General features: G+C 42.5%; 1 protein-coding gene and 1 pseudogene across 2 annotated transcripts; both read right to left on the reverse strand.

Annotated features, from left to right (window-relative positions):
- Positions 1 to 1,160: 1,160 nt before the first annotated feature.
- EPHX4 (epoxide hydrolase 4) lies at positions 1,161 to 25,442 on the reverse strand (the record flags this gene model as incomplete). Its single annotated transcript, XM_080924874.1, has 7 exons — positions 1,161 to 1,389; positions 4,032 to 4,180; positions 10,796 to 10,899; positions 13,736 to 13,864; positions 14,625 to 14,782; positions 22,825 to 22,910; positions 25,218 to 25,442. The coding sequence occupies 7 exons, from the start codon at positions 25,440 to 25,442 to the stop codon at positions 1,161 to 1,163; spliced, it is 1,080 nt and encodes a 359-aa protein (XP_080781000.1).
- Positions 16,407 to 16,906, reverse strand: LOC308426900 (small ribosomal subunit protein eS10-like; annotated as a pseudogene). The gene has a single exon. The product of its transcript is annotated as a small ribosomal subunit protein eS10-like (transcript).
- Positions 25,443 to 26,171: the final 729 nt, after the last annotated feature.

Here is a 26,171-nt window from a genome sequence, read left to right on the forward strand (position 1 = left end):
AGCAGGCCGTGTGGGCGGGGCCTGAGAGCAGGCCGTGTGGGCGGGGCTTGAGAGCAGGCCGTGTGGGCGGGGCTTGCACATTGTGCTTCTGTCCACTCAAGCTCTCAGACTGACTGTCCTGATGTGCTTCCCTTGTGCAAAAGAAAATCCACATATGGCTCAGTGTTACTTAATCTCACCCACTAATGGCCTCAAAATGCCAGAGAAGCCATAAGTACTACTTTTAATTAAAATGTAGATATTTCCCATGAGGAATGAAAAAAAAAAGTATGCTGTGAAAACAGTGGAAAAGAGATTTGTGCTAATTTGATCCTCACACCTCAGACTAAAAGAATCACAGCCACAGTACATGGTACGGGCTTAGTTAAGACAGGAAAAGTGTCTATCATATAGGGTTGGGGTCATCTGCAGTTTGGGGTCCGCTAAGGGTCTTGGGACTACATTTATTCATAAGGAATTGTCTGCATACCTACAGTACAGCAGGTTGTTATTCTAAACAATGTACATCAGCTTTAAAAAAAATCTTGCCTGTAAAGCTTGGATTCTAGTGTTCAAATGAATTATAGTATTAATTTCTTACTGCACCAAAGAGGTAAAAAGATGTTTTCCTACTGGGTTGAGGTAGCATATACCAGTTTCAAATAGAGTTTAATCATTCATCATAAATAGAATTTAAGATCCATTTCCAGAAAGACTCATCTAGCCAAGTTATTCAGATTATAATCTATGATATAGATTATAAAGCCACAGGAGTTGATGCAGGAATTTTTAATGTCTAGAAAATATAGTAGAAACAATGTTTTAGCAATGAAATTAAAATGTTTGCTATCACAGATCCACCTTTTATACCGTGGCCCAGATCATATCACGAGTGTTTGTAATACCATGTGTTAATAGGATAAAGAAAACAAGGAACCAAGTATGAGCCATTTTCTCCAGGTACCTTTTGTACAATTGTGCATTTTAAAGCAGATTTTTTTTCTGAGCAAATGTAATGGAAAGGAATTACACAGAGTTTTTCAGTACCACGTGTCACTATATTTATTTATAATCAAGCATATTAAAACCTGTATTTTTTTTTCTAGTAAAACATAAGTTGATGAACAGGTTTTTAGGAGGCTTTTGGAGATTCCATGAAAGACTCCTGGGAGGAGATAAAGTCAGTCTCTCCTTGTTTCTTCCCTCAGGAATGCCCAAATCAGTCTGTTTACTATATCAGGCTGGTCTTGCTGAAGCCAGTGGCTACCTTCTGACAAAATAGTGAGTCTGAAATAGTTTTTAACATAACTCTTTGTGACCTCAGCCATCTCGACCTCCATAAACGCATCTTCCTCTCCCCACAGAAGAAGGGTCGGCGTCGTCACCATGTGATGCTTCAGAGGCAGGCAGCTGTAAAACCAAAACACAGAGGCTTGAAAAGCACTGGGAAAATCTGAGTCTTGTTCTTCATAACGTTCAGTGGAGGGTGTGCATTCCTCACAGAAGATAATGCTATCTCTGCTTAAAGGGCTGGAACTTGGTTCTTGGGAGGGTGAATCTGGAGGAAATGTTTGAGAAGCTCCCTTGGGAAGTGGAAATGAAAACTAATTGTGAAGTGCTGCATTGGGCACTAAAACTGTTCCAACATTCTGAGTGTGTTAGTGAACAGAACTCGAGATGTAATGGCAGGCCATCACTGCAGGGTCCAGGCTAGCCTGGGCTGCACAGAATTTCAGGACAGCAGGGGCCAAAAATTGAGACCCCCATCTAAAAAAAAATGAATAAGCACCTAAAGGAGGAAAACAATAAAGGAACCTGATAATTCTGCTCTAACCAGACCCAAGGCAACTCTTCATTGAAATTACCATGTCACAGCCATTTTCAATAAAGAACCAACTTGGATCTCTAGCACCAGGTGAAAAGCAGAGGGGGGTAGCCTGCACTAGAGTCTGCAGAGCCAGGGCAGGAAGGTCTCTTGGGTCTCCTGACCGGCCAGCCTGGTGTAATCATCAAGCCCCTGCTTCCCGGTAAGAAACACCTCAGTAAGCAAGGTGCATGGCTGCTGGGAGCAGCACCCTGTGTAGTCCTCCACACTCACTCACTCACACCCACACACACCTACAGCACACACAAACCCAATTGTATTTAGCCTTTACAAAACTGAAGTTTGTTCAAGGGAATTTGGCATTCGCTGACTGTGTGTCTCTGGGAGTTCACAGTGTTTTCTTCTGGAGGTGCAAGTATTCCTAGTGAACAAGTAGAGTTAAAAACAAAGCAAAAACCTTCAGAAGGGGCAGAAAGGTAAATTTGCTTTTCCTCCTACAGCCACTTAAAACACACTTTTCTTGGGGTGGGGGTGGGATCTTGAATCCTTGACTTTCTGGTCGTGATTATCATCTCTATAACCTGTGACTGTGAGCTAAGACAAACCCTTTCCCCTTAAATGGCGTGCATGAGTGTTGAATCACACAGCAGTAAAGAAACCAAGACACTGACTTAGTGAATGGTTCGTTTGTTTAGGCAGGATTTTACTGTGGAGCCCAGGTTGGCCTTGAATTCGTGATCCTCATTCCTTGGTCTTCCCATTGCTGGCATCACTATCCCTGGCTGCTACCATTGTCTTTGTTCATTTCCGTTTCTTTGCCTTTCCCCTCTTTCTCTGACTCCTTTTGAATTGGTCCTTTTAAATTTTATTCTGCATACTGGTTTAAAGATACTAAAAATATTCGAATCTTTTCCCCCTAGTGCCACACTTTTCCTGTCTTCCCAACCCAGACTTCTGCCACACCAGCCTTAACTGTGCAGCATGAAGTCACACCCCCATCTTCCCACACAGCTTTAGTCCCTGCCATTTCCCGTTCCTGTCCACTCTCCCTGGCCTGCTGTTTCTTCCAAAGCCTCTCTGTAGGTTTGTAACCATGGATTAATGACCGGTTATTAACTTAATGTCTGTTTCCTCTGCCAAGGTTTATGAGATCAGGATCCTTGTCTTGTTTTGCCCAGCACTGTACCTTGAGTGCTGGCAATCCAGGACATGTGATGTTCTTAAGCATGTGTCTTGAGTTAATACATGATCATTACAATATAATAAAAATTAATCTACTCAAAAGGAAAGAATAAGAGACTAGAATTATGGATAAAACATGCGGTGGTCACATGGGGACCTTGTATTCTCCAATGTTTATGTTTTAAATTTTCTATGAAAGAAACTTATTAAGATTGGATCTGGAAGATGGCTCCGTGCTGGCTACACGACTATGAGGACCTGAGTTCGAGTCTTACGGAACTCATGCAAAGGCACACAAGGAGTGTAAATATTTATAGTCCCAGCACTCCTGAGAGATGGGAGGCAGAAACAGGACAGCCCCTGGAAGCTTGCCGGTCAGTTAATCTGGGGCGTGTAGCAGAAAAACAAAAGAGACTTTGCTTTACACAAAGTGCTAGAAAGTGAAGGCTTGACACCAAGTTGTCCTCTCTGACTGCCACATAGGCACTGTGTAGTATGGGCACATCGCCACACACACAAACACACACACAGACACAAGGACACACACACATGCAGGCACACATGCAGACACACAGACAGAGACACACATAGACACACACATATGCACATATGTGTGCACACGGATACAGAGACACACACATACACATTTGTGTGCACACACAGACACACACACATGCACACACATACAGACAGATGCACATGCACACAGATACACCCACACAGAGACATCCACAGAGATATACAGGCACAGATGCACATACATGCACATACACACAAGCACACATGTATATGTACAAACACATATAGAAACACTCATACACACAAATGCATATGCACACACAGAGGCATGCATACACACATGCATATATGCACATGCACAAAACACATGCACACATACACATATGTGCATGAACACACAGAATATGATGAGTCTGGGGGGAGAGGTGTGTGACATTCTAAATAAGTGATAAACTTAATTTAAAATAACAAGGTATTGCCTCTTTAGATTGAAGTATTTTACTTGACCAACAGAAACTATACTGACCTGAAGATGTTTCGATAATGGTTAATTGGACCACTTAGTGCTCCAGGCTGAGAAAAGACATAAACATAAGCTTCTAGGTCTTCTGTTGTCAGCTGGCGTCCTTTCCTTCCAATGCCAGTGCTCCGACTGGTAAACAGGTGTTTCAAGGCCTAGTAAGCAAAAGAGGATAATTTAAAATTGCAGCTATCTGATAGTAAACTCACTTTAAAGGAAGCTGGACGCTGACAGTTGGAGCACACACAAAACTAGCACACACAAAACTGTGGTTTGAAGCCTAATGTTTAAACTGAGCAGGGTAGCACATGCCTGTCATCCCAGCACTTTGGAAGTAAAGTCAAGAGGATCAGAAGCCAAGATCATCTTTTTTACACCCCAGTTCAGTCAAGGTCATGCTGGATTTCATGAGCCTTGTTTCAGATCATGGGGGAGGATGGTATAGTAGTTAATGTGGGGATATGGTAGCTGATGTGGGACTATGGTAGCTGACGTGGGGAATATGGTAGTTGATTTGCAGTCTCTAAGACCCTACCAGGTAGTTTCCCCTGCCAAACCCTTCTTTCACATTTCAGCTACTATTTAGTGACCAGAAAAATCCTTTTTCCAAAGTTATTCAAACCATAGCCGCACACACTTCACTTCCCAGCCCAGTTCATACCTCGGTTCCCAGAAGTCTCCTAAGAGAGGTGGGAGTATGGGGGAGACAGCTGTTAGTGCCCTTACCACTTCTGCCGGTGTTTTCCAGTCGGTTTTGTTCCTTGGCTTTAAAATCCCCACCTCGAGCTTTTAAATTGCCCCGTGTTCCGTCCTTGTTTCATAGAGCATTGCTCTACACCATCATTTCCCAACACACAGACAACCTGTTCAGAGCCATTGTCCTATGTGTTTACAATGTGAGTCCTAGAGGCTCCTGAGGTAGTTCAGAGGTAAAGGCACTTGCTGCCAAACACAAGGACCTTGGTTCGAGTCCCAGGACACATCTGATATAGGAAGAGAGCTGACCAGTGAAAATTCTTCTTTCACTTTCACACCACCCTACACACAACTAATAAACATGGAGTGGCTTTTCACACGTGAGTCCTTCTACACAAAAATACATGTGCAAGAATGTGAAATGGCATAAACATGAGGTGACTAATTATAGTGTTTGTAACTGAAAATGACCGGTGCCCATCAACTGAGTGCTTACTGAATACATTCCAGCTCAGTCACACTTGGCTGTACAAAGTGCCCTGAGTACCACATGTAAAAATAGAGACTATTTCTATATGCTTACCTGAAGCGATTGTTAGGCTACATTACTGGGTGAAAAAAAGAACAAAAGGAACAGAACACTAGGGTAGATATTAGTGTCTACTGTCTACTGCCCACTGGGTATAAGGGTAAGGAATCACTTTATTGTAATAAACGCAAAAATAAAAGGATCACCAGCTAGATTAAGGAAGCCACTACAAGCACTCTTTCCTCCTCAAACTATGTATTTTGGTGAACTTCTACATAGTTACAATGGACATTCTGAAGCCCTGGAGCTTTGGTTAAGGTTTTAGATGCCCATTATCAATTGAATTTTTATGTACTTTTTCAACACACACACACACACACACACACACACACACAAACACACACACACACACACAGGGTGGGGGGAGCCAACAGAACTAGAAAAAGAAAAGTAATATTGAGCGAGGTAACTCAGACCCTGAAAAACAAACATCTCATGTTCTCTTATTGGAAGCTCCTAGCTCCAAATCATCGGGTGTGAATGTATATGGTGTAGTAGCTGTAGAAACAAGGGGAAGAAAACAGGACCATCGCTGGGATAGGGGAGTCACTGAGCAATAGAGAAGGGAATGGCAGGGTATGTGTGATCTGACTGGGAAATGAAACAGGAGGTGTTTTTTAGGGAGAGGAAGGGAGGTCAGTACAGAAGAAGGAGGTGGATCAAACAACAATAAGGATGTTTGGAAAAGATGCCCAAACACCAAAAACCCCATAGTACATATAATCCTTCGTATAAATACACATACATATACTTGGATTTGAATTGACAATGCTCCCTCTAAGGGTCAAGGACCAACCACCTCACAAAAATCCTAATACCAGATGCAAGAAGCCCACTTTCAAATTGTTGCCCAAGGTTCTCTAAGAGATCCCCAAATTACTCAGGCTATTGGTTGCCCCAGAGGATGAAAGGTAAATCTTTAGTGCAGAAGACACCAGTACTTCAGAAACAGGATTCAGAGATCCCTAGGCCAGAACCTGACCCAAATGCCCTTCCTTGAGGATGAGCTTGCATGATGCCTTCTGGTACCATGCAAGCTTCCAAAGGAGGGAAGCCACCAACAGTCCAACCCAGCAATGATACCTATGAAGCACACAAAGGATCAGGGTGACAAGCTAATACTAAGTAAGGGCCCAATAATGTCACTCACACCCTGCTTGCTGGTCACCAACTGCTCTCCAAGTGGACTTAAGATGGGTTCAACAAGAGGGATACCATGGCTGGGACTGGAAACCTAGCTAACTCAGTGCTGGTGAAGTCATGGCTGTTAGAGGAGAATCTATAACTTCTACTTTATTAAACCAGCATAGTCCCTAACAACAATATATAAATATTTGTCCTTATGCCTGCAGGTAAGTATAGTCTTCATGCCTTAAAGGAAATTTCTCTTTGCAACAGATGGAAACCACTGCAGAAAGTTACAACCAATCAAAATGCAGAATTATGGAGCCCAGTCCCAGTGGACACATCTACAAAATATTTCCACATCCAAGGCTCAGTGACAAGGACAGTTCGGAAGAGGGGGCAGAAAGATTTTAGGGGCCAGAGGATCAGGGAGTTTACTGCGAGACTGTGTCTCCCAGTAATGTCGGAAGCTGCACCCATAAGTCTCACCAACATAATCTCCAGAACATGAGCTGAACCAGGCTAACACCAATGGGCACAGCACCCAGGCTAACCCTGATGGGCACAGCACAGCAGATGGAGAAAAATCCACGGGGCCTCAACTACAAAAAGAACTCTAGGCATCAGAGGAAAGGTGGGGACAGGAGAGGTGGCTGTCCCTGAGGAAAAGCACATGAATTGGTTATCCAGTGCCAATAGTTAGCCCTGAATACATACGAACAATAATATTATATGTAGTGAATAGGTTATATGTAGGAATATATATGTATATACACACATAATAGTGAAAAAAGAGGCTAAGGATTTCAAGAAGAGTGGGGAGAAGTATATGGGAAGATTTTTCAGTGAGGAGAGAGAAGGGAGAAATATTATTAAATTATCATCTCAAGAAAAAAAGACCCCTATGACTTGGTTGAAATTAGAGAAACAATTAACTTTATATCCTGTTTGTGAGTGCTGAGTCCTTTCCCTGTATTTCCTTGTGATCTTACCCTTGATCTCCTCTTTTTTTTTTACTTTCATTTATTATATTTTATTTATATCAAAACCTGACAAAGTCCTGAGATAAAGATAATTATAAGCCAATATTACTAACACAGGCTCAAAAAGAATAAATATTTTTAAACAGAATTTTAGCAACACATCCAAAAGATTATCCATCCCTTTGGATTCATCCAAAAGTGTCAGGGTTGCTTCAACATACATTAATCAATACAAATGATCTACCATATAATTTAAGTCAAAAACAGTTGGTCTCCTCTTGAAATGCTACATCATATACAAGTTTACAACTGTTTACACAGACACATGTACACATTACAGGCTACGTTGTGTTTTACAAAAAAAAAAAAGAGAGAGAGAGAGATAAACGACAGTAAGTAAAATGGTCTCCTATGAGAGAGGGAGGGCAGAGGGTGGACAGACAGACAGACCAGACAGACTCAGTCTTGCTCTGAGTATGCTCTGTTTAAGTCCTGATATGGAATGCTACAAATGTTTTATATAATATCAAAGAAGTTAATCCTGCCTTAAGCCTGTTTTGGAAATACAAGTAAGAGTTCACGAATCATTTATTCTTTCTAAAAACTGTATACAGATTGTGTATGATGGAAGCATCTAGAAACCCCATAACAATGATCACCTTGACATTCAAACTGTGGTCTCTAAACACCCTTTCCCACTAAGATAAGTGAGTTCCTTGAATAAATGAATGCTTCCAGAGCGGGACAGGAAGTAACAGGTTCACAAGTAAAACACTAAATATTATCATTTTAAAGGATTACACAACAACAAAACAGAAGCCAAGCTGCAGGGGCTCCCACTTGGCTGGTATGGAATAATGGGGGCCTCAAAAACAATAATGACTGCTTTATATTGTCATATCAAATATATACTCATCACACAAAACAATTATACTGTCATTTTGTACTTAACCACCAAAAAAGAAGGTGTGCAAAAAAAAAAAAAAAAAAAAAAAAATCCCAGTTGATCAAAAGCAGAAAGAATGACGTTATTAGAAAACCACCATTTTTTTGCAGACTGTGCTAAAATAATGAACCTTATATAACAACATAAACCTGACATAGTGACAGGAAACGGTGGCTGGACTAACAGCTCAGGAGCCCAATGTCACTAGAATGGAGACAGCCAGACACAACCGATTTAACTGAGAGGACACATGAGGAAATACACACGATCTCCTTTGAAAAATCTTCGTCAAGTTAAAACCTGAACAGCCTCTAGACCAGCATCTCTAACACAGGGAAAGCCTGGTACCACACTGAAGCAGCTAGGGAGGGAGTGTGTCCTCTCTCAGAGGAGGCAACTTAATTGCTTCAATTTTATTTGCTTGTTTGTTTATCAAGACAGCATCTGGCTAGTCTGGCACTCGGTGTGTAGGCCAGGCTGGGCTCAGGTTTGTGGAAATCTTTCTGCCTCTGCCTCCTGAGTGCTGGGATTACAGCTATGTGCCACTGTGCCCCCTTTTAAAAGAAAAGCAAAGAAACAAGAGATTTGAACCAATTTTTAAAAATTTTAACAGTCCAGTGTGTTGGTAGGACTCCCCAGTCTTAGCTCCCCAGAGGATGAGGCAGAAGGTTTTTTTGAGCCCAGAAATTTAAAACAGCCTGAAAAATTAAACTTAAATTTTAAAAATTAAGCTTATTTTTATTTTTGCAAAATACTATTTTCCTTTCTTTTTTTTATTGCAATACCTCTGTGTCACTCTTTTTTTTCTTTTTCTTTTATTTTATTAGATACTCTCTGTATTTACATTTGAGATGTTATCCCCTTCCCCCATCCCGCTCCCATCCCCCATCCCGCTCCCATCCCCCCTCCCCCTCCACTTGTCTTAAAAATCAAGTTTAAATTGAGGGCTTTTTCTCCTGCCTTGCTGATGGACCTGCTCAACATATTTACAACAGAACTTCCAAGCTAGCTAGCTGCTTCTTACCTTGCGGCCTGGACACAAAAACCTAGCAGCTAAAAACACCAGATGTGGGCCAACCAGTCATTCTGCCTGTCTTCAAACTGACCTACCCTAAATTATGGAAGGGAGACCTTTCAGAGACTTAAATAACCCCAACATTCCAGAAAGATGGGGGTTTTGGTTTCCCAAGCTGTCTTTTTTTCCCCTCTGTATTCCTGCTGTGTGTGTGTTTCCTCATTCCCAATAAATACCTTCAGGGGCTAATGTTTGCTCTTGATTGCTGAGTTTGATTTCTCTGTTGATGCCTGTCTTGTCAAAAGTTTTTCCCCCTGCTTTTTAATTCTTTAACAAAAGGAGAAAGTTACTGGATTCAAATTCTAGATGGTAACAACAAGCTACAAAGCTAAACAACTAGGCTTTCAAACATATCAATGAGATACAAAGATAAAGGCCTGGTAAAAGGTCTTTTAAACCTGCTATGTGGTTTGAATGAGAATGGCTTCTATACCTTCATGTGTTTGAATGCTTGGTGCCCAGTTGGTGGAACTGTTTGGGAAGGATTAGGAGGTGTGGCCTTGTTGGAATAGGTGCCATTGTGTGGTGGGCTTTAAAGTTTCAAAAGCCCACACCAGCCCCCACCCCACTGCCTGAAACTTATGGATCAGATATAAGCTCTCAGCTATTGCTCCAGCACCAAGCCTGCCTGCCTGCTGCCACTTACTCCCTGCTGTGATGACAATGGACTGAGTTTCTGAAGCTGTAAGAGTCCCCAATTCAATGCTGTATTTTATACTTTTTTTTTTTAAAAAACAAAATCTCAAATGTCCAATTTTGCTAATAAAGACTTGGGAGCCATATTCTGGGGAAAAGCATGCTAGTTCAGAGGCAAAGAAAGCACCCAGCTGACCTTTCTCTACAGCTGACATCCCAAATGGAGTAAACCTCCTTCCCCACACAGGCTCAAAAAACCCTACAAACTGAATGTTCCGTCCCTTCTACTTCCTGTGCATCTCTCTATCCATCCTCCTGACTTCTTCTTACTATGTTGTTTTCCTATGATCACTTCCTGTCAACTGGCTGCTTATTCCACCTTTTTGAACTATGGTTGGTTGACTTTAATCCAGTTTACAATAAACAGGAAGGTGTTGGATTAAATGTGTGTGCAAGGGCTGAGCCACATCACAAGTAAAAACAGGTTTTGCCTATTAATAACACAATTTCATGGCTCACAGTATAATCAAATATTCTTCAACAATAAGTTGCCTTAGTCATGGTGTCTCCTCACAACAATTGAACAATAACTAAACCTACTAATTAAAGTTTTACTATTTTATTTCATTTTTCATTCTTAAAGATGGATTATCATTAAAATATTTATCATAAAGAATTATTATTATTATTATTATTATTATTATTATTATTATTACTTACCTTGAAATCATTAATTGAGAACATAAATTCTGGGAATCGTGGTATTTGGAAGAAGTAATAAAAGCTAGATCTCAACAGCTGGGCAGGGTGCCTCAGTATGTACTCTGAAATCAAAGCGCTATGTTAGACATTATCCAAGAGCTGTAGTTACTATTGAGAGAATTTCTTACACCCATTTCCCTTTTAGACAATCCCATTAAAGAACCCACAAGCAAGGCTTCCATATACCCCCTTTCTTTTATTTTGGTCAGTATTTCCAGTGTTTAGAAAATGTATAGTATTTCAAATGAACAGAAAATTTCCCTCTTTGAAGATTTCACTTCTTGGGGAGCAGGAAGCCTGGATTACTCTGCTAGTTATTAAAGCACTCTAGTTTTTCTAGCCAAATACACATGGCTAGTGAGGTTGTGGATCTTAGAGGAGAGCCTACCGCTGCCACTTTCCCAACCCAGTGAAATTCCTAACTGCATTCTTTTTACCCACAGACAAGCACAGGGCTCACTTCTTACCTCATCAAAGATGGAGACCATTACAAAAGGCCTCAACTAGTCAAAACGCAGAGAACAAATAGACCTTGAGATGCTCAGTCCCAAGTAATAACATCTACAATACAGCTCCTGCACCTAAGGCTCAAGAGATGTTAGGGAAGGCAGAGTGGTGGATAGAAAGTTTTTTGAGAGCCAGAGAGAGTATCAGGAGGTCTGCTGTGATGTTCTACCTTCAAGCTATGACAGGGAAGCTACACCCATGAGATCTCAACAATATGCGAACCTCACAAGACCTGAACAATTCCAACAGTTGCCATCCCAGTTTAGTTAGGAGAAATCTCATGGGGCCTCACCCTTCAATGAAGAGCTACAACTGCTCAGAGAGAGTTAATTTTCTCTGGGGATAAGTCCCATGATCTAACGCCAACTAGTCAGCCCTAGAAACATATACATGGCAACACTCAACAGACTCAGTGCTTGTGTTTATATATTTATTCATTCACATGTATGTGTAACAACAACCAATAAAGAAGAACTGGTCATGAACTTGGGCGTGGGCGTGGTCCCTGGCTGGGTAGAGGGGAAAGATAGGAATATGAAAATACTCGTCCTTTTCCTAAGACAGATTCGTGTGAGGCCAGATCTCTTCTCACACTCCTGTTTTAAGAACGTATTGCGACAGATTGAAGGCAAAAGCAGAGAGAAGAACCCAGCTGCCTTTTGCTATGCCAGAATGAGAGATTTATAAAATGTGAAATATTCCTTTTTACTAAAACTGATTTAGTGCAGTTAATACTTTTGTTTATTCTAGTTAGTTTTCATCAAAATTCAGTGTTATTGTGAACATGTAATAGGTTTTTAAAATGAATGGATACATATAAATATATTTAAAATATCCCAATTTTAATTTCCTAAGTCATGATTACTTATAGGTATAACATATATAATCAAGTCTCCTCAGGGTCTTTAATAATTTTAAGAGCATAAAGAATTCCTGAGTTCAAAGAGTTGAGGATTACTGCTCTAAAGACTACTATTGTGTTCAATAGCTAAAGGTCTCAGAAAAGAAGAGAATTAATTTCTGCCAGAATTTATAATTTTCAAAGCACTACCACCAGATTTCCTCCCTCTTCTCCCTATCCAAGTTAAGTGAAATGTGTCCAAAAAAGAATAAAATTACATAACCAAATATGAAGCTAAATTTTCTTAGTTTTTTTTTTCTTCAGGAAGTTTTAAAATCAAAGTATTAGGCTGGTAGTGTGTGGCTCAGTGGTAGAGTGCCTCACTAGCAATTATAGAGAACGGGATTAATTCACAACACACACACACACACACACACACACACACACACACACACAGAACACATACACATACGCACAATTACACACATGCATGAGCATATTCACATACACATACACATTCACACACATTATTAGCACATATACATAAACACACACAGTAAGGCCTGGGCTTGATGGAAATTGCCTTCAATCCTAGCACTTGGGAGGATGAGGCAGGAATATTGAAAGCTCCGGTTAGCCTGGGCTACAAAGTAAGGCACTATCAAAAAAAAAAAAAAAAAAAAAAACCCAACAAATTAAGCTATCTAACACTATGTATCATGTACTATCTTTGTTTAATTGGTTACATTTATTTATTATCTATCTATCTATCTATTTATCTATCTATCTATCCAACTATTCTTGAGTCCCAGTCTCACTGTGGAGCTCAGGTTGGCTTTGAACTCCCAACTCTCCTGTTTGACCTTCCAAGTACTCAGACTACAGATATGACCACTGACCATACCAAGATTTTATTTAACTTTTAAAAGATTGTGCTAACCAAATTTTGCTGGTTTGAATCCAAAGTGTCAATGGTGATGGTAAATTTGAAGGACTCAACTTAACATTGCAAATCACATTTTGCTTTCAGATTCCATTTTATGATTAACTTGCCCTTAGAATGAATTCAGCTACTGGAAAACCTCCAATTTGTCCCAGGAATCATGTCCCCCTGGCAACAACCACAATCCTGCTAAACAAATAGCTACTATACCCTTAGCAACAACCAATCAGTTCTTAGGGAAAAGTACCTAATGTCTCAAAATAGATTGATTAAGCTAGCAACTATTGTTCATACTAAGCTGAAATCATTATGAACCAGTAGAGATATACCAAGCAAAGGTCAACCAAATATGTCAAGTTGAAAAGTCCTTTACTATGCTGCAACCATGATAAAAAGGGAAGGCTTGTACCAACTCAGTACCTTCTATTTTGGGATCCACTGTGTTGGAGAGGTTGAAGGGTCTGAGCTCAAGCCTGAATAAAAACTATTTGCTTTTGCATATGAGTTAAATTTCTGGTGGTCTTTGGTGGTCTATAGGGACCCTGAGATCTGGGCTTAAAAGAATTATAACATTGGCAGAAGTGGCTTAGTAAAAGTTTAGACTCACCTGTAAACACACTTGGATGTGGGAAGTTAATAACAATGAGCTTCATTATCATCTCAGGGTAGCAGACAGCAATTAACCAGGCAATCATGCCTCCCCAGTCATGGCCAATCAGGACACATTTGCTATATCCTATAACCAAGAAAAACACATTGATGTCATTGTAAAGAAACAGGTGAAGTCATTATCTCACATAAAACAGTTACATTTCTAAAACTATTTATCACTATCTTACCAGATATCCCTGATAAGTTATACACTTTAAAAATATTTATTGAACAGGGCCTGTAGCTCAAATTTATAATCCCAGTACTTGGATGACAGAAGCAGGAGTCCAAAGCCAGCCTGGCTTACATAAGATATTGTCTCAAGAAAAAAAACAAGCTATTTAGTCCGTTACTTCTTGTTTGTACTTTAGATGCTGTGCCAAGCACTGAGAATAGGTGACTGTTGAGTACTCAGTGCTAAATGGGACTTTTATGTCAATCCCTCTTCTCCCAGGGCTCAGGAAATATCAAGGAAGAGGGACTGAAAGAGTATGAATGCTGGAGGATGGAGAGCCACCCGGTAGAATACTGCCCTCTAGACGTGGCACAGCCACTGCACTTATGAACACTGCAGCTGTGGGTGCCTGCACACAGTCCACCCAACAAAAGTACTTTGGATGGAGTGGCCAATGTGGCTGTATCCATTATGAAGAGCTACTAGCAACTGATAGATAGTGATGGGGAGGAGCTGGCTGCTGGGAGAAGGCAATGATTTCTTCTGAACTCTGCAGGTACCTCCATACATATTTGTACATACATTCATACACCACACACACACACACACACACACACACACACACACACACACACACACACACACACACTTTTTAAAAAGACAAATCTACCTAAAGAGTCCAAAACATCCTTTATGTCTGCGATTAGACAGTCCAGCTTGTAACTCTCTTGATGAGTAGGGGCATCGGACTCTCCATAACCTCTCAAATCCAGTGCAACGACTCTGTATTCACTTTTAAATTCTCTCAGTTGATGACGCCAAGAATACCTCAAGGGAAAAACAAACATTAAGAACATTGGCCTAGGGAGATATCTCAGTGGTTAGAACTGCTTTCCACAGCAAGCCTAACTAACCGAGGTTGATCCTGAGAACATATGTGGCAAGAAGAGACACCCATTGTCATATTTTTTCTCTCCCCTCCATGCATGTACCATGTCACACACATGCACACAAACATACATAAATAAATGTTAACTCATATCAAGAATGGCATTAAAAGGCATGGAGAAAGGCACTGCACTCCTCAGACACTGACAGGAACCAGCTTACTCAGAGATTTGAGGCCATTCTGATGGGTCAACATAGTGACATGCCTCCTCATAAACCAACTAGCAAACCTGGACAGTTAAGGCTTCCTAAGTGGAAAACTATCAGAAATTACTTGTTAAAGAAGTGACAGGGCTGGAGAGATGGCTCAGTGGTTAAATCATGGGTTGCTCTTCTAGAGGTCCTGGGTGTTGTTCTCTGCACCCGTATGGTGGCTCTTAACTCTCATTCCAGGGAATCTAACATCAGGTGCTCATATGTGTGTGTATGTGTGCAGGCAAAACAGCCATACATATAAATTAATTTTATATTAAAAAACTGCTTGTGGGTGCAGGTCCAGGAAGTCTGACCCCCCCTTCTGGCTTCTGCAGGCAGTGCAAACATATTTCACCAATGTATATCTATACACATAAAATTAAATAAATAAAGTATTTTTAAAAAAAGAAGTTCGTAGTCACCCTCAGCTACATAGTGAACTCTGGTTACCTGAATCCCTGTCTCAAAAATTAAAGCAACAGTGGAAAATCTCTTATTAAGAGATTTTCTCATTATATCTCATTATATAATATGGTTGTATGCTATGACTGGAAAAAGAGCCCAGTGAGGAAGTGCCTCTGACCATCACCATTAGGAGCTCATCTCCATCCTGTCTCCAGAATTCACAACAAGGGGTCATTCAAAGAGCTCAGCATCTTGTTTTTAGTAATTTCAGCAGCTGAGATTCTGGTTTGGACGAGTCTGAAGATCGCAACTAAAACTGAATGAATCCAATAAAATAATGATGTAAGACAAGTGTGTGAGGGTTGGAGAAAGAGCTCAGCCTCTGAGAACAGTAGCAGCTCTTGCAGGGTACACGTCTGGTTCCCAGCCCCACACTGGGCAGCTGGCAACTGTCTGTAACTCTAGCTCCAGGGGTTATGATATCCCAGCCAGCCCTCACTCTTAATAAGAAAGCCACGTAACTAATTAAAAACACAGAGACTTAGGTATTTTTCTTCCTCAAAGAAGCAAAGCTATTTTTGGTATAACACAGGAAGATACCAAATTTTCAGGGTGACTGACTTGTATTGTAGGACTCCAAAAAAAGCATCTGCAGGTACTGCAACATTAGCTGACACACACCCAATGAGAAATTATCATCTGCAAACATATTTGGACTGCGGAGGTAGGGCATACACAGGGGTGTCAGATCAGATTGTCACTCAGCAGAGGGAAGGACCTTCCAATGTGGATTGACAGTGCCTTAAAACAAGGGTGTGACGCCACAGGAAGGTGTCAGCTTTACAAATTTTTGTTTGTTTTTGTTTTTCTTTAAAGTTTATTCAATACAACATAATATCCAACTTCACTGAGGTGGCTGACCACATCCATGACTAAAGCCACCTCTAAACTGGAATTCGGTTGCTGAGCCAGCCCCAGCCTCAACTTTCTTGTCAGCTCCAGGGGCCACAGCACTCTTTCAGTAGGTATCTCTGTCTGCCTCCACTCTTGTGAATCTTGCGGGAGGCTCATTCTCTGAACCTTTGGGCCCAGGCCCCTCAGTCTTCAGTCTGAGGATGGCTGCAGAGCAGGGTGGTAGACATGATCTCCAGAGGTAGGTGCAGGTAATCTCAGAGACATTATCAGTTACTCTCATTCGTAAGGTACCAGCAGAAATGTCTCCAAGCAAACTGCTCCTTCACGTAGCCTCAAGACTTGAGAGACTGCATGGCCTCCATGACTTGAAGGTTGAGCACACTCTTGTCTGCCAGCTCGGGGTGTTTGGGCATCTTTTTTGGCAACCATCACACCTTCCCTAAAAAGGAGTTCATAGATGGCAATCTGATTCTTCTTAGGTATCAACATTGTGGGGGCTGCAGGGTCTGAAGCAGAGGCTAGAAAGGAAGGGGTGTGGGCAGCGGCTCTTCTGAGCTCTAGCTTTACAATTTTTAATGTATAATGTCTTGGCTTTGTATCTGAAGCCAAATTCACCCCTCTTTATCATTCATTATTCTCAATAAAGTTCTGCCTCTTTGGTGTTTGAATAATCATGCCTCCAGCTTATTCTGAAATGCCTGTTCCAGGAACTGGCAACCCTGCCTTTGTTTAAAAAACTTGATCTGACCACCTTGTTAAGATTACTTTACTATGACCACCTTGTACCATGTGTTTGTTTCAGGAGATTGTTATGGCCGACATATTCTGTTTATATTCTGCTCCTAGTATGTCCCCTAGTTGCCTGCCAAATCCCCATTTGGAAACTTTCTAATTCTGCAATATAAAATACCGTATCTTCTCCATATCCAACGCTGATCCCTTGAGCCTCACCTTGGGAGAAACAGCCCATGTACATGAATAAAAGGAAAAGCTTGCTTTAAGTAATTTAGGCATGACTTGTATTGGTAGTCTTTCACCTCCCATCTGTGGAATTAACATTTGGAGGCCCCAGCGAGATCAATTCTCTAATCTAAATTTGGAAGTTGGACTCTTCCCTCCAAACTTCTGGGACTGGAACATCTCCCTCATTCCAGGGCCCTGGAGCATGCCACATGTCATCAGTTTGGCAGACTGCCTAAGCAAATCAGTATCATCTGACATATACGTATATACGTACATCCTCCATATGCTGTATAGCAGTGGTGAATTCAGTAGAGGATTTACTTTCTCTCTTGCTGAGAAACCTTACCTCTCTGTGGGCAGGTGAGAGGGAGGTTTGGAGCGATTAACTTTTATTGAACCAAGAAAAGAAAGTCACACTCAAAGAAGAAAAACTTTTACACAAACAATATGTACACAGATACATTCATACACATTTACATTTTCATTAACCCTCTTGTTTATACATTAACACGCTCACATTTTAGATGGGCTTAGCCACCTGTTTCATCTACTCCACAAGTATTCATGCTTACTTGCATACATGCACCTATATTTACACATATATGTGTATGTACATAAATATATGTGTGTGTAAGTATATATATATATGCATGCATGTATACACATAGCTTAAAGATTTACTTTAAATTGAGTATGTGTATAAGTGTATGTGAGTGTGTGTGTGAGTGTGTGTGTTTAGGGGATTGTGCATATGAGTTAAGGTGTTTGTGAAGTCTAGAAGAGGGTTTCAGATCCCTTAGAGCTGGAGTTACAGGTCCTTATGAGTGCTCTAATATGTGTGATGGGAACTAAACTCAGGTCCTCTGAAGGAGCAGCAAAAGCACTGAACTGCTGAGCCATCTCTGTGGCCCCTACCTTGGTTTGTTTATTTGGAGACAGGGTCTCCCACTAGCTGGGCTGGATAGTCATTGAATCCCATGTGACCGGTGTCTGTCTCTGCATGGCTGGTGTTTTAAGTGTAGTTCTGGCTCTTTTACATCAATCCTAGAGCATGAACTCAGGGTTTCATGCTCACAAAGAAAGCACCTACTCAGCCTCTCCCAGTCCCTAAAGAACAATTTTAAATGATTCCTTTTCTACAGTCCATACATAGTAACTCATTTGACTCACAGTTCAGCCATAAACTAAAACAGAAATGGCTTCAGTAACAAAACAAAAATAGCCCCTGTCACACATCAGAGAAACAGTCCTTACACACTGAAACAAGAAGTGTGGTTTTGTTTGTTTTGTTTCTTTCTTTCATTCTTCCTCTTAAAATATTTGTTTATTTTATTTATGTATATGAGTACACTGTTGCTATCCTGAGACACACCAGAAGGCATCAGATCCCATTACAGATGGTTGTGAGCCACCATGTGGTTGCTGGGAACTGAACTCTGGACCTCTGGAAGAGCAGTCAGTGCTCTTAACTTTCTTTCTTTGGTACTACCTTGTAGACCCAGCTGGTCTCAGGTTCCTTTAAAGGTCTTGGCCTGTCCCTCCCCCGGTTCCCCCACCCCCACCCTGGGATCTCAGGCACATGTCATCACACCTAGCTTTTCGGACAGTTTCAGACAATAGCAGAGATCATGCAGAAAAACAAACATCAAGACAACCTCTTCCATTATTATTTCTGTTAAAACAGTTCAGGATCCTGGTGTCCCAGGCACAGCACTTTGAGGTGTGGGGCATCCTGTCTGTCCTCTGGACTGGTGACAGTACTACACCCTCTGTGCTGAGCTCAGGCCGAGAGGAGCCTCTGCCTGTGAGTGTTGACACAAACATTCCAGGCAGCTGGAGATAGAGGTGACTCACAGAAACTGCCTGGGTCAGCTGGAAATATTTTTAAAAGAGATGCAAATTGAGGTAGAGGGAGAGAGAGAGAGAAAAAACATCCTTTGACAAACAGCCATATTTTGGGCTGATTTAGCTAAAGTTCCCACAAATGCGCATTATCGTTCCTAATGTTTCCTTTGGATTCAAGGCGGCAGATGCAGACTCTACTGCTTTTGTGCCCCGTCCGATAGTGCACGTTAACTACTGCAGCTTCTCAGCTGTCTCGGGGGACAGCGGTAAATCTAGACAGCTTCTCAGCTGTCTCGGGGGACAGCGGTAAATCTAGACAACAGATTACACTACGTGGTGCTTCTGGGCTTTAAAAGTAACTGTAAAGTGTTCTTTTTTCTTTACTTTCGTGTCTGTGTAGCTGTCTGCAATGTAAGTGTAGGTGCCTGCAGAGATCAGAGAGATGCTGGATCCCCCGGCCCTCATACCTGAGCATCTTCCCAGGCCCCTCAGGGACAGATTTTTGAGTATTTTCTGAGGCCATACAAAGGGTCTTTGATTCTATTCTCACAATGTCTCTGCAGGAATATTGTGAGTGATACACAGGGTTCTTATTCTACTTGGCTTTTCTTTCATTGTGATAAAAACATTTTGACCATAGCAACTTGGGGGAGGAAATGGTTTATTTCATCTTATGGTTCCGGGTAACAGTCTACCACTGAGGAAAGTCAGGGCAGGAACTGAAGCAGAAACCTTGGAGAAAGGCTCACTCCCTCTCACATAGTCAACTGGCTTTATCTAGCCTAGGCCCATCGGCCTAATGATGGTGCCGCCCACAGTGGGCTGGGACCTCCTCCCTATCTCAATTAGCAATCAAGAAAATCCCTTACCGACATGTGAGGGTAATTTGATCTTAACAATTCTTGAGTTCAGGCTCTCTCTTTGAGTTGACGATACCAACCAGGACATTCCTTCAGTCATAAGTGGATTCACTCTTTGCTACTCTGGGCAAATGTGATGAATGCTTTGGAATAACATATAATAGTAAGTGGCCCTATCATGTACTCCATGAGGTTGAGTCTCTATACATGTTGCAAATTGCACTGGGAGTTTTTCCTCCTTCTTAATTAGGTTGTCTCCAGATGGAAGAACAGATGAAAATGTTTATCCAGGCAGCTAAATCTAGAGCAGGGTGGAAATCCTTAAGTAGGAAAGTCTTCTCATCTATAGGTTTCTTGCACTATCAGAATTAAGTAGTGGATAGCACTTTGCCATCCCGAGTTCTTTTCTTCCATGCCAATCTCTCTTGGACAACAACACTCTCAAGACACTTGTCCACAGAGTTGCTTTCATTTATAAAATAATGACTAAATTGTGTGAAGGTGATATTCCTTATATTCATCACAGAGCTAGATGCATTTGAGGTTGTGAGAGCAGTCTGGCTGTGACAGACCTCACCTCTTTTGTCACTAGCATTGATGTGGCTGGAATGCTTGGCTGGGGTGGGGTGGGGTGGGGTGGGGTGGGGTGGGGTGGTATCTATCTACTTCTTCCTTCTTCGCTCCAGAAGCTTCATGCTGGGTGGAAGAGACAAGCCCTGGAGGAGGGCTTTTCCTCAGTCAGTAGTATAAGGGAAGCTGTGCTTTCTTACTAGAACCTCCAGAGCTTGCAGAGTTAGCTGCATTTTAAAATCAGGACTTTGGGGGACACAAGTCTTTAAGGCTCCAAAGAAGGTGAGGACTTGTAATAGTCAAACTCTAGATTCAAACATTAGCCAATTTGAGTCACCCAGAGAATTTTTTTTATCTATTCCCTAACATCATCTGCCATGGAAAAAAAAAAAAAAACTCTTTTCACCACAGCATCTTCTATCTCTTTTATATATGCTACATCTTCTTAATAATTGGATGTTACTTTCATCTATTTCCACTCGGGTCCTTTGGGATCGACAGAAAACCGGCAATGTTTCCCTCCATAATTGCAATTGCCTGGGTAAATATCTTTTAATTCATGTACTGAAGCAATTTGCCAAAATGACAGTATCAAGACAAAGGCTTTTAAAGGGTGTCATGAGGTCAGAGCTCTCCTGTATGATACTAACAACGAAACCCAGCAAAGGACTCAAGAGAGTTAAGCAATCCCTTCTCCCTGTTCTTCCTTCTATCACACAAGGATATGACAGTAGGCCCTCTGAAGGACAAAGCAACCAGACAGCATTTTAAAGTCAGGTCCTAGGCCCTTACAGACATGGAATCTCCAAGGGCTCAGCCTTCAGCATCTTTGCCTCTAGAATGTGGAAAGGAAATTTCTGTTCTGGTATTTTATCCTAACCACACAAATAAGCTCAGATAGTAACCACTATCTGAGAATGTCTTGCTATAGGCTTTCTTTTTACTTAAAAAAACAAAAACAAAAACAACAAAAAAAAAGAACTATGCCTTTGATAGAGCCTACATACATATGCACTAATGGGTATGGGCTCCCTCTCTTTGCTCCATGACAATTGACACTAAAGCTCCCTGCCACATACTCCAAGACCACAGTTTGTTCAGTCTCTCTCCCTCCCCCAGGATTGTCTTCTATCCACAGCAGTTACTCTGCGGGAGATGTTTTATAACTCGGAATTTCGGAAAATTAAAACATTAGAAGACCTTTTTAATCTTCAGAGGAAAAAGCAGAGTTAGGGGTGGTGGTGCACACCTGTAAGTTTAGCACTTGGGAGACTGAAGGACTGGGCTATGAGGTCAAGACCAGTGTGGTGGTTTGAATAGTATGGCCCCCATAGACTCTTGTGTTTGAATGCTTGGCCACTATTAGGAAATGTGGCCTTGCTGGAAGAAGTGTGACACTATGAAGGTGGGCTTTGGCGCTAAGCCCAGTGTAACACACAGCCTTTTCTGCTGTCTGTGGCTCTTCCAACACTATGGATTCTGCCATGCTTCCCACCAAGATGATAATGGACTAAACCTCTGAAATTGCAAACCAGTTCCGATGAAATGTTCTTGATAAGAGTTGCCTTGGTAATGGTGTCTCTTCACAGCTACAAAACCCAAACTAAGACAGCTAGCCTGAGCTACACAGCAACAGCCAGTCTCAAAAAATTAGGATGATTATATATGTGTGTATATTTTTAGATTAGGAGAGAAAGTATTGCTGTGACTTCAGGAGTTATCACCCTGCGGAATGATCTGCCATTTTGAGAAAGGGATTCTATGATGTGTTCTATACTTAGAATGTTTCCCCTGTAAAACTATGACATTTAACAGCAGTTATAATAGAGTTAGGTCATGAGTAATCTGACCTCATGGGATTAACCTCAAATTTACCCTCTGTTGTTTGCTGCCTTTCTACCATCCATCTTGTGATAATTCAACATGGCAGCTCACACCAGATTTTGATCTTGGACCTCCCAGCCTCCAGAACTAAGCAAAACAAAACAAAAACAAAAACAAAAACAAAAAAACAAAAGCAAAACAAAACCAAAAACAAACAACAACAAAAACACCACCAGCACCACCACAACCAACAACAACAAAAAAACCCTGTTCCTTACAGAAGCATCAAACGAACTAAGCCAGAATGCTAACTGTTAAAAGAAACAAGTTAGTTGGTAAGTTTACCAGAATTCTGGAAATCCGTGAAGCAGCAGCATGAGGGGTTTGCCTCTTTCTCCAGCAGCGACATAGTGAAATCTCAACCCTGAGTCCTGACATTGGAAGGAGATGGAGATGTGATAACAGGCATCTCAAAACTAAGACATTTAGTACTGCCCTGTCACTAAACACATTCTAAGTATTAACTTAATCACTAAATATTAACTTACCATATTATCAATAGGATAAACAGACCAATTCACCCTGTGGGTATTCCCTTGAGAATACCCCTCTTACTTGCTCTGCTACAAGGCCCATGTGACAAGGCCCATGTGACTAGTTTGAGCTTCTGAAGCAATGTTACAAAGTAGCTTTTGTCTTAGTGAGGTGTCACATTTCATCCCCTGCAGGATACATAAATAATTCTGATCTGAATTTCAGTGTTGCTAAGTCTATCTCACATTTTTCCCTCAGTCACCCCGTCAAGAGCTGCGGTATCACTTGTGTAATTCACACCCCCTTCTCTTCTCTTATTTTTAGGCATCTTCCCACACTGCGATCTCAAGTGTTTCATACATGCTCTTCTCTGCTGCCTGTTCCCTCCATCACACCTGCATTTCTAACAGTGGAGTGTGCCAGAGCTGCATTCTGGAGATGATTCTCCCCGGAAAAGGAGAGAACTGGAACAAGAGAAAGAATACTGCAGACACCAAGGCTTTGGGAACACAGGCAAGAAAGGAAGAGAGAAAAGCAAGATCCCCGGAAGTATGAAAGACAGTACAAGTCAGAGCTGAGCATGGACTTTGTCTCTGGCCTTCAGATGTGAGCGTCTGGCATGTCATTCCCCTCGACTCCATCACCTGACTTGAGAAAATGGGCCCAAGGGCTGAGGCTGCAGAGCAGCGGCAAAGTGCTTGCCTTTCAGGCTTGAGACCTGAGCTTCATTCCCAGCGCTGCAATCCCTTCCCCGGAATGAGGCCCAAGTAAGTCATCTAAATCATGAAGGTCCTTGGGAGAGCTAAGGATGTAACTCAGTGGTAGAGCCCTTGCCTGGTGTGGCCAGTGCGACCTCCATATAACTAAATAAACAGATGTTAAGCGGAATGATGTATCCAGGTGACCGGAGTCACCACTGTGTGTTTTTTTTTCCTTCCACTGCTGGGGAGAAAAAGGCATTCTGAGGAACTCGGAAAGAGTCATAAGCTGTGTTTCATCCTTGAGTTGGACAGAGTCAACAAATGTGACTTTGCTGTTATCTTTTTAAAAATTATTTTAGTGATGGTGAATCTTGGGAAATGAAATGCTACGGTCAACAGACTGGATTTAATAAAGATTTTACCGCACTGGGTATATGCCAGGCTGATAATTAGTATGATATACTAAATTATAAGTCTGTTGACCTGTGTTTTCTTTTCCTTTGTGGTTTCTTCTTGTTCTTCTTCTTGTTCTTGTTCTTTTTCTTCTTTTTTCTTCTTCTTCTTTTTCCTTCTTCTTCCTCTTTCTCTCCTCCTCCTCCTTTTAATTCTTCTCAAAACATGAACGTACTTAATTCTTACATCACTTTCAGGCTCCTCTTGCCTTTCTGAATCCCAGTTGCTGGTGAGTTTAGCTGCTGATAAAAACGTCAGGACTCAGTAACACAAATATCTCCTTGTATGCTGCCTTTGAAAGGCTTGTGAGTCAGACTGTAGGTCGTCACGGAGACTGTATCACTCCACCACCTGGCATCAGGAAATAGAACGTCTGTGGGCTGTGACAGAAGCTGGGACGAGCACGGACAACGAAAATCTGTTGGCATGGTTGACACTTATTTAAAAGCACGGCGAATAAAGCTATTAGGAAGTGGTCACCTACTTTGTGTTCCATTTTCTTTTATTCCTGACTTCTTGCACCTGCTTCCTTCCTCACAAACACAAACCGTTTCTTATCGTTTAGTGCTGCCTAGGTCATCTGAGATTAGAAATGACTTTCCAAAGAACTGTCCATTCGCTCCATCTCAAAAATCTGTACAGCAGGGCATCGCCAGGAGCATTACTGTGCAGCTGATCTGAGCCCTAAAAGGCAAAAAAAGGTGACAGGAGACAGCTTCTCCTTGCAGTCGGAAAGGGAGCAGAATTACTGAGTTGCTTCAGCAGGAGGATCCGGTTAGAGAAATTCAACATTCTGAAATACGCCCCCCACCCCCAACACACACAGGTTAAGGAGGGAGTCGAAAGCCGAAAGCCACGATCCTGACCGGCGGCGGAACAACCCCTGGCCAGGTTCTTCCCCCCCCCCCCCCCCCGGGGTCCTCCGGGTGCCCGCAGCTGTTGGGGACGCATCTCCGAATAATCGGCCCGGCGCCCTAGGCACCGGGGCTTCCACAGCTTCCACCCGCGTCCCTCTCCCTCCCCCGTCTCCAGGCCCACGCTTGCCTTCACCTTGATGCGCACGTAGCAGTGGGTCCCCAAAGAGGGGTCGTTCAGGCACGCGGGAGGGGTGGCTCGGGCCGGCCGGCGGAAGGTCTGCGCCGGAGCCCTACCGATGCTCCACAAAAGTTTGAGCAGGTGGACGGAGGCGCACAGCCCGCAGTAGCCGTACACCAGGGACCAGTAGAGCAGGGCGCGCAGCGCGGGCAGCAGGCGGGGCGGGCGCGGCGGGGCCATGGGCGCCTGCGGGAGCCAAGCTGCGGCGTCCCTCCCGCGCCCGCCCGCCCGCTCGCCCCGCACACGCCGCGCGCCCGGGCCTCGGGGACCGCGCAGGGCGAGGCCCGGGCTGTCCTCCCGTGCAGTGTCGCTGGAGCTGAGAGACATGAAGGCGACGCCGAAGGCCATCCCGGGGTCCCGCTGAAGCACCTGGCTCTAAACAGGTCTCAGCGCCCTGGGTCCCAGAAGCTGCAGACCTTTTCCCGGACGTTCGGTGGGCAGCAGGGACTTTTGTACCCAACTGGGGTAATTATTTCTTCAGATGGGCACCCCTGACAGTCTCTTACGGGCGTTAATTGTTCCTTAACTGGGTTCAAAGTTACCAAACAGCCCAGCAAAAGCAAAAAGGCACTTTAGACCGAAGCAAACGCACCCCTATCTTCTTTTTAACCTTCCTCTTCCTCTCTCTCTTCTTGTCTCCACTGGCATAGACTCCACAATAGTTTTATCATCCCAGCCCCCCCACCCCAGTTAAGAAACATTCACTCTTTCTTAGTCTTCCCTTCTTCCCCTTCCTGTTCCCCTTCTTTCTCTTTGCCATGGCTCTCTGGCTCCATTGTGGGGGTGTCCACTCCAGGCATTCCCATTGGACAGTCCCTATAGTACTGGGATTGTGTCTTGTCTTTTCCTCTCTTTCTCTCTTTTTATGATCCATGTTTGTATGCATTCTTTATGTTCATGTACATATCT

This window comes from Micromys minutus, assembly GCF_963924665.1.
Source record: "Micromys minutus genome assembly, chromosome: 11".
Classification (NCBI taxonomy): domain Eukaryota; kingdom Metazoa; phylum Chordata; class Mammalia; order Rodentia; family Muridae; genus Micromys; species Micromys minutus.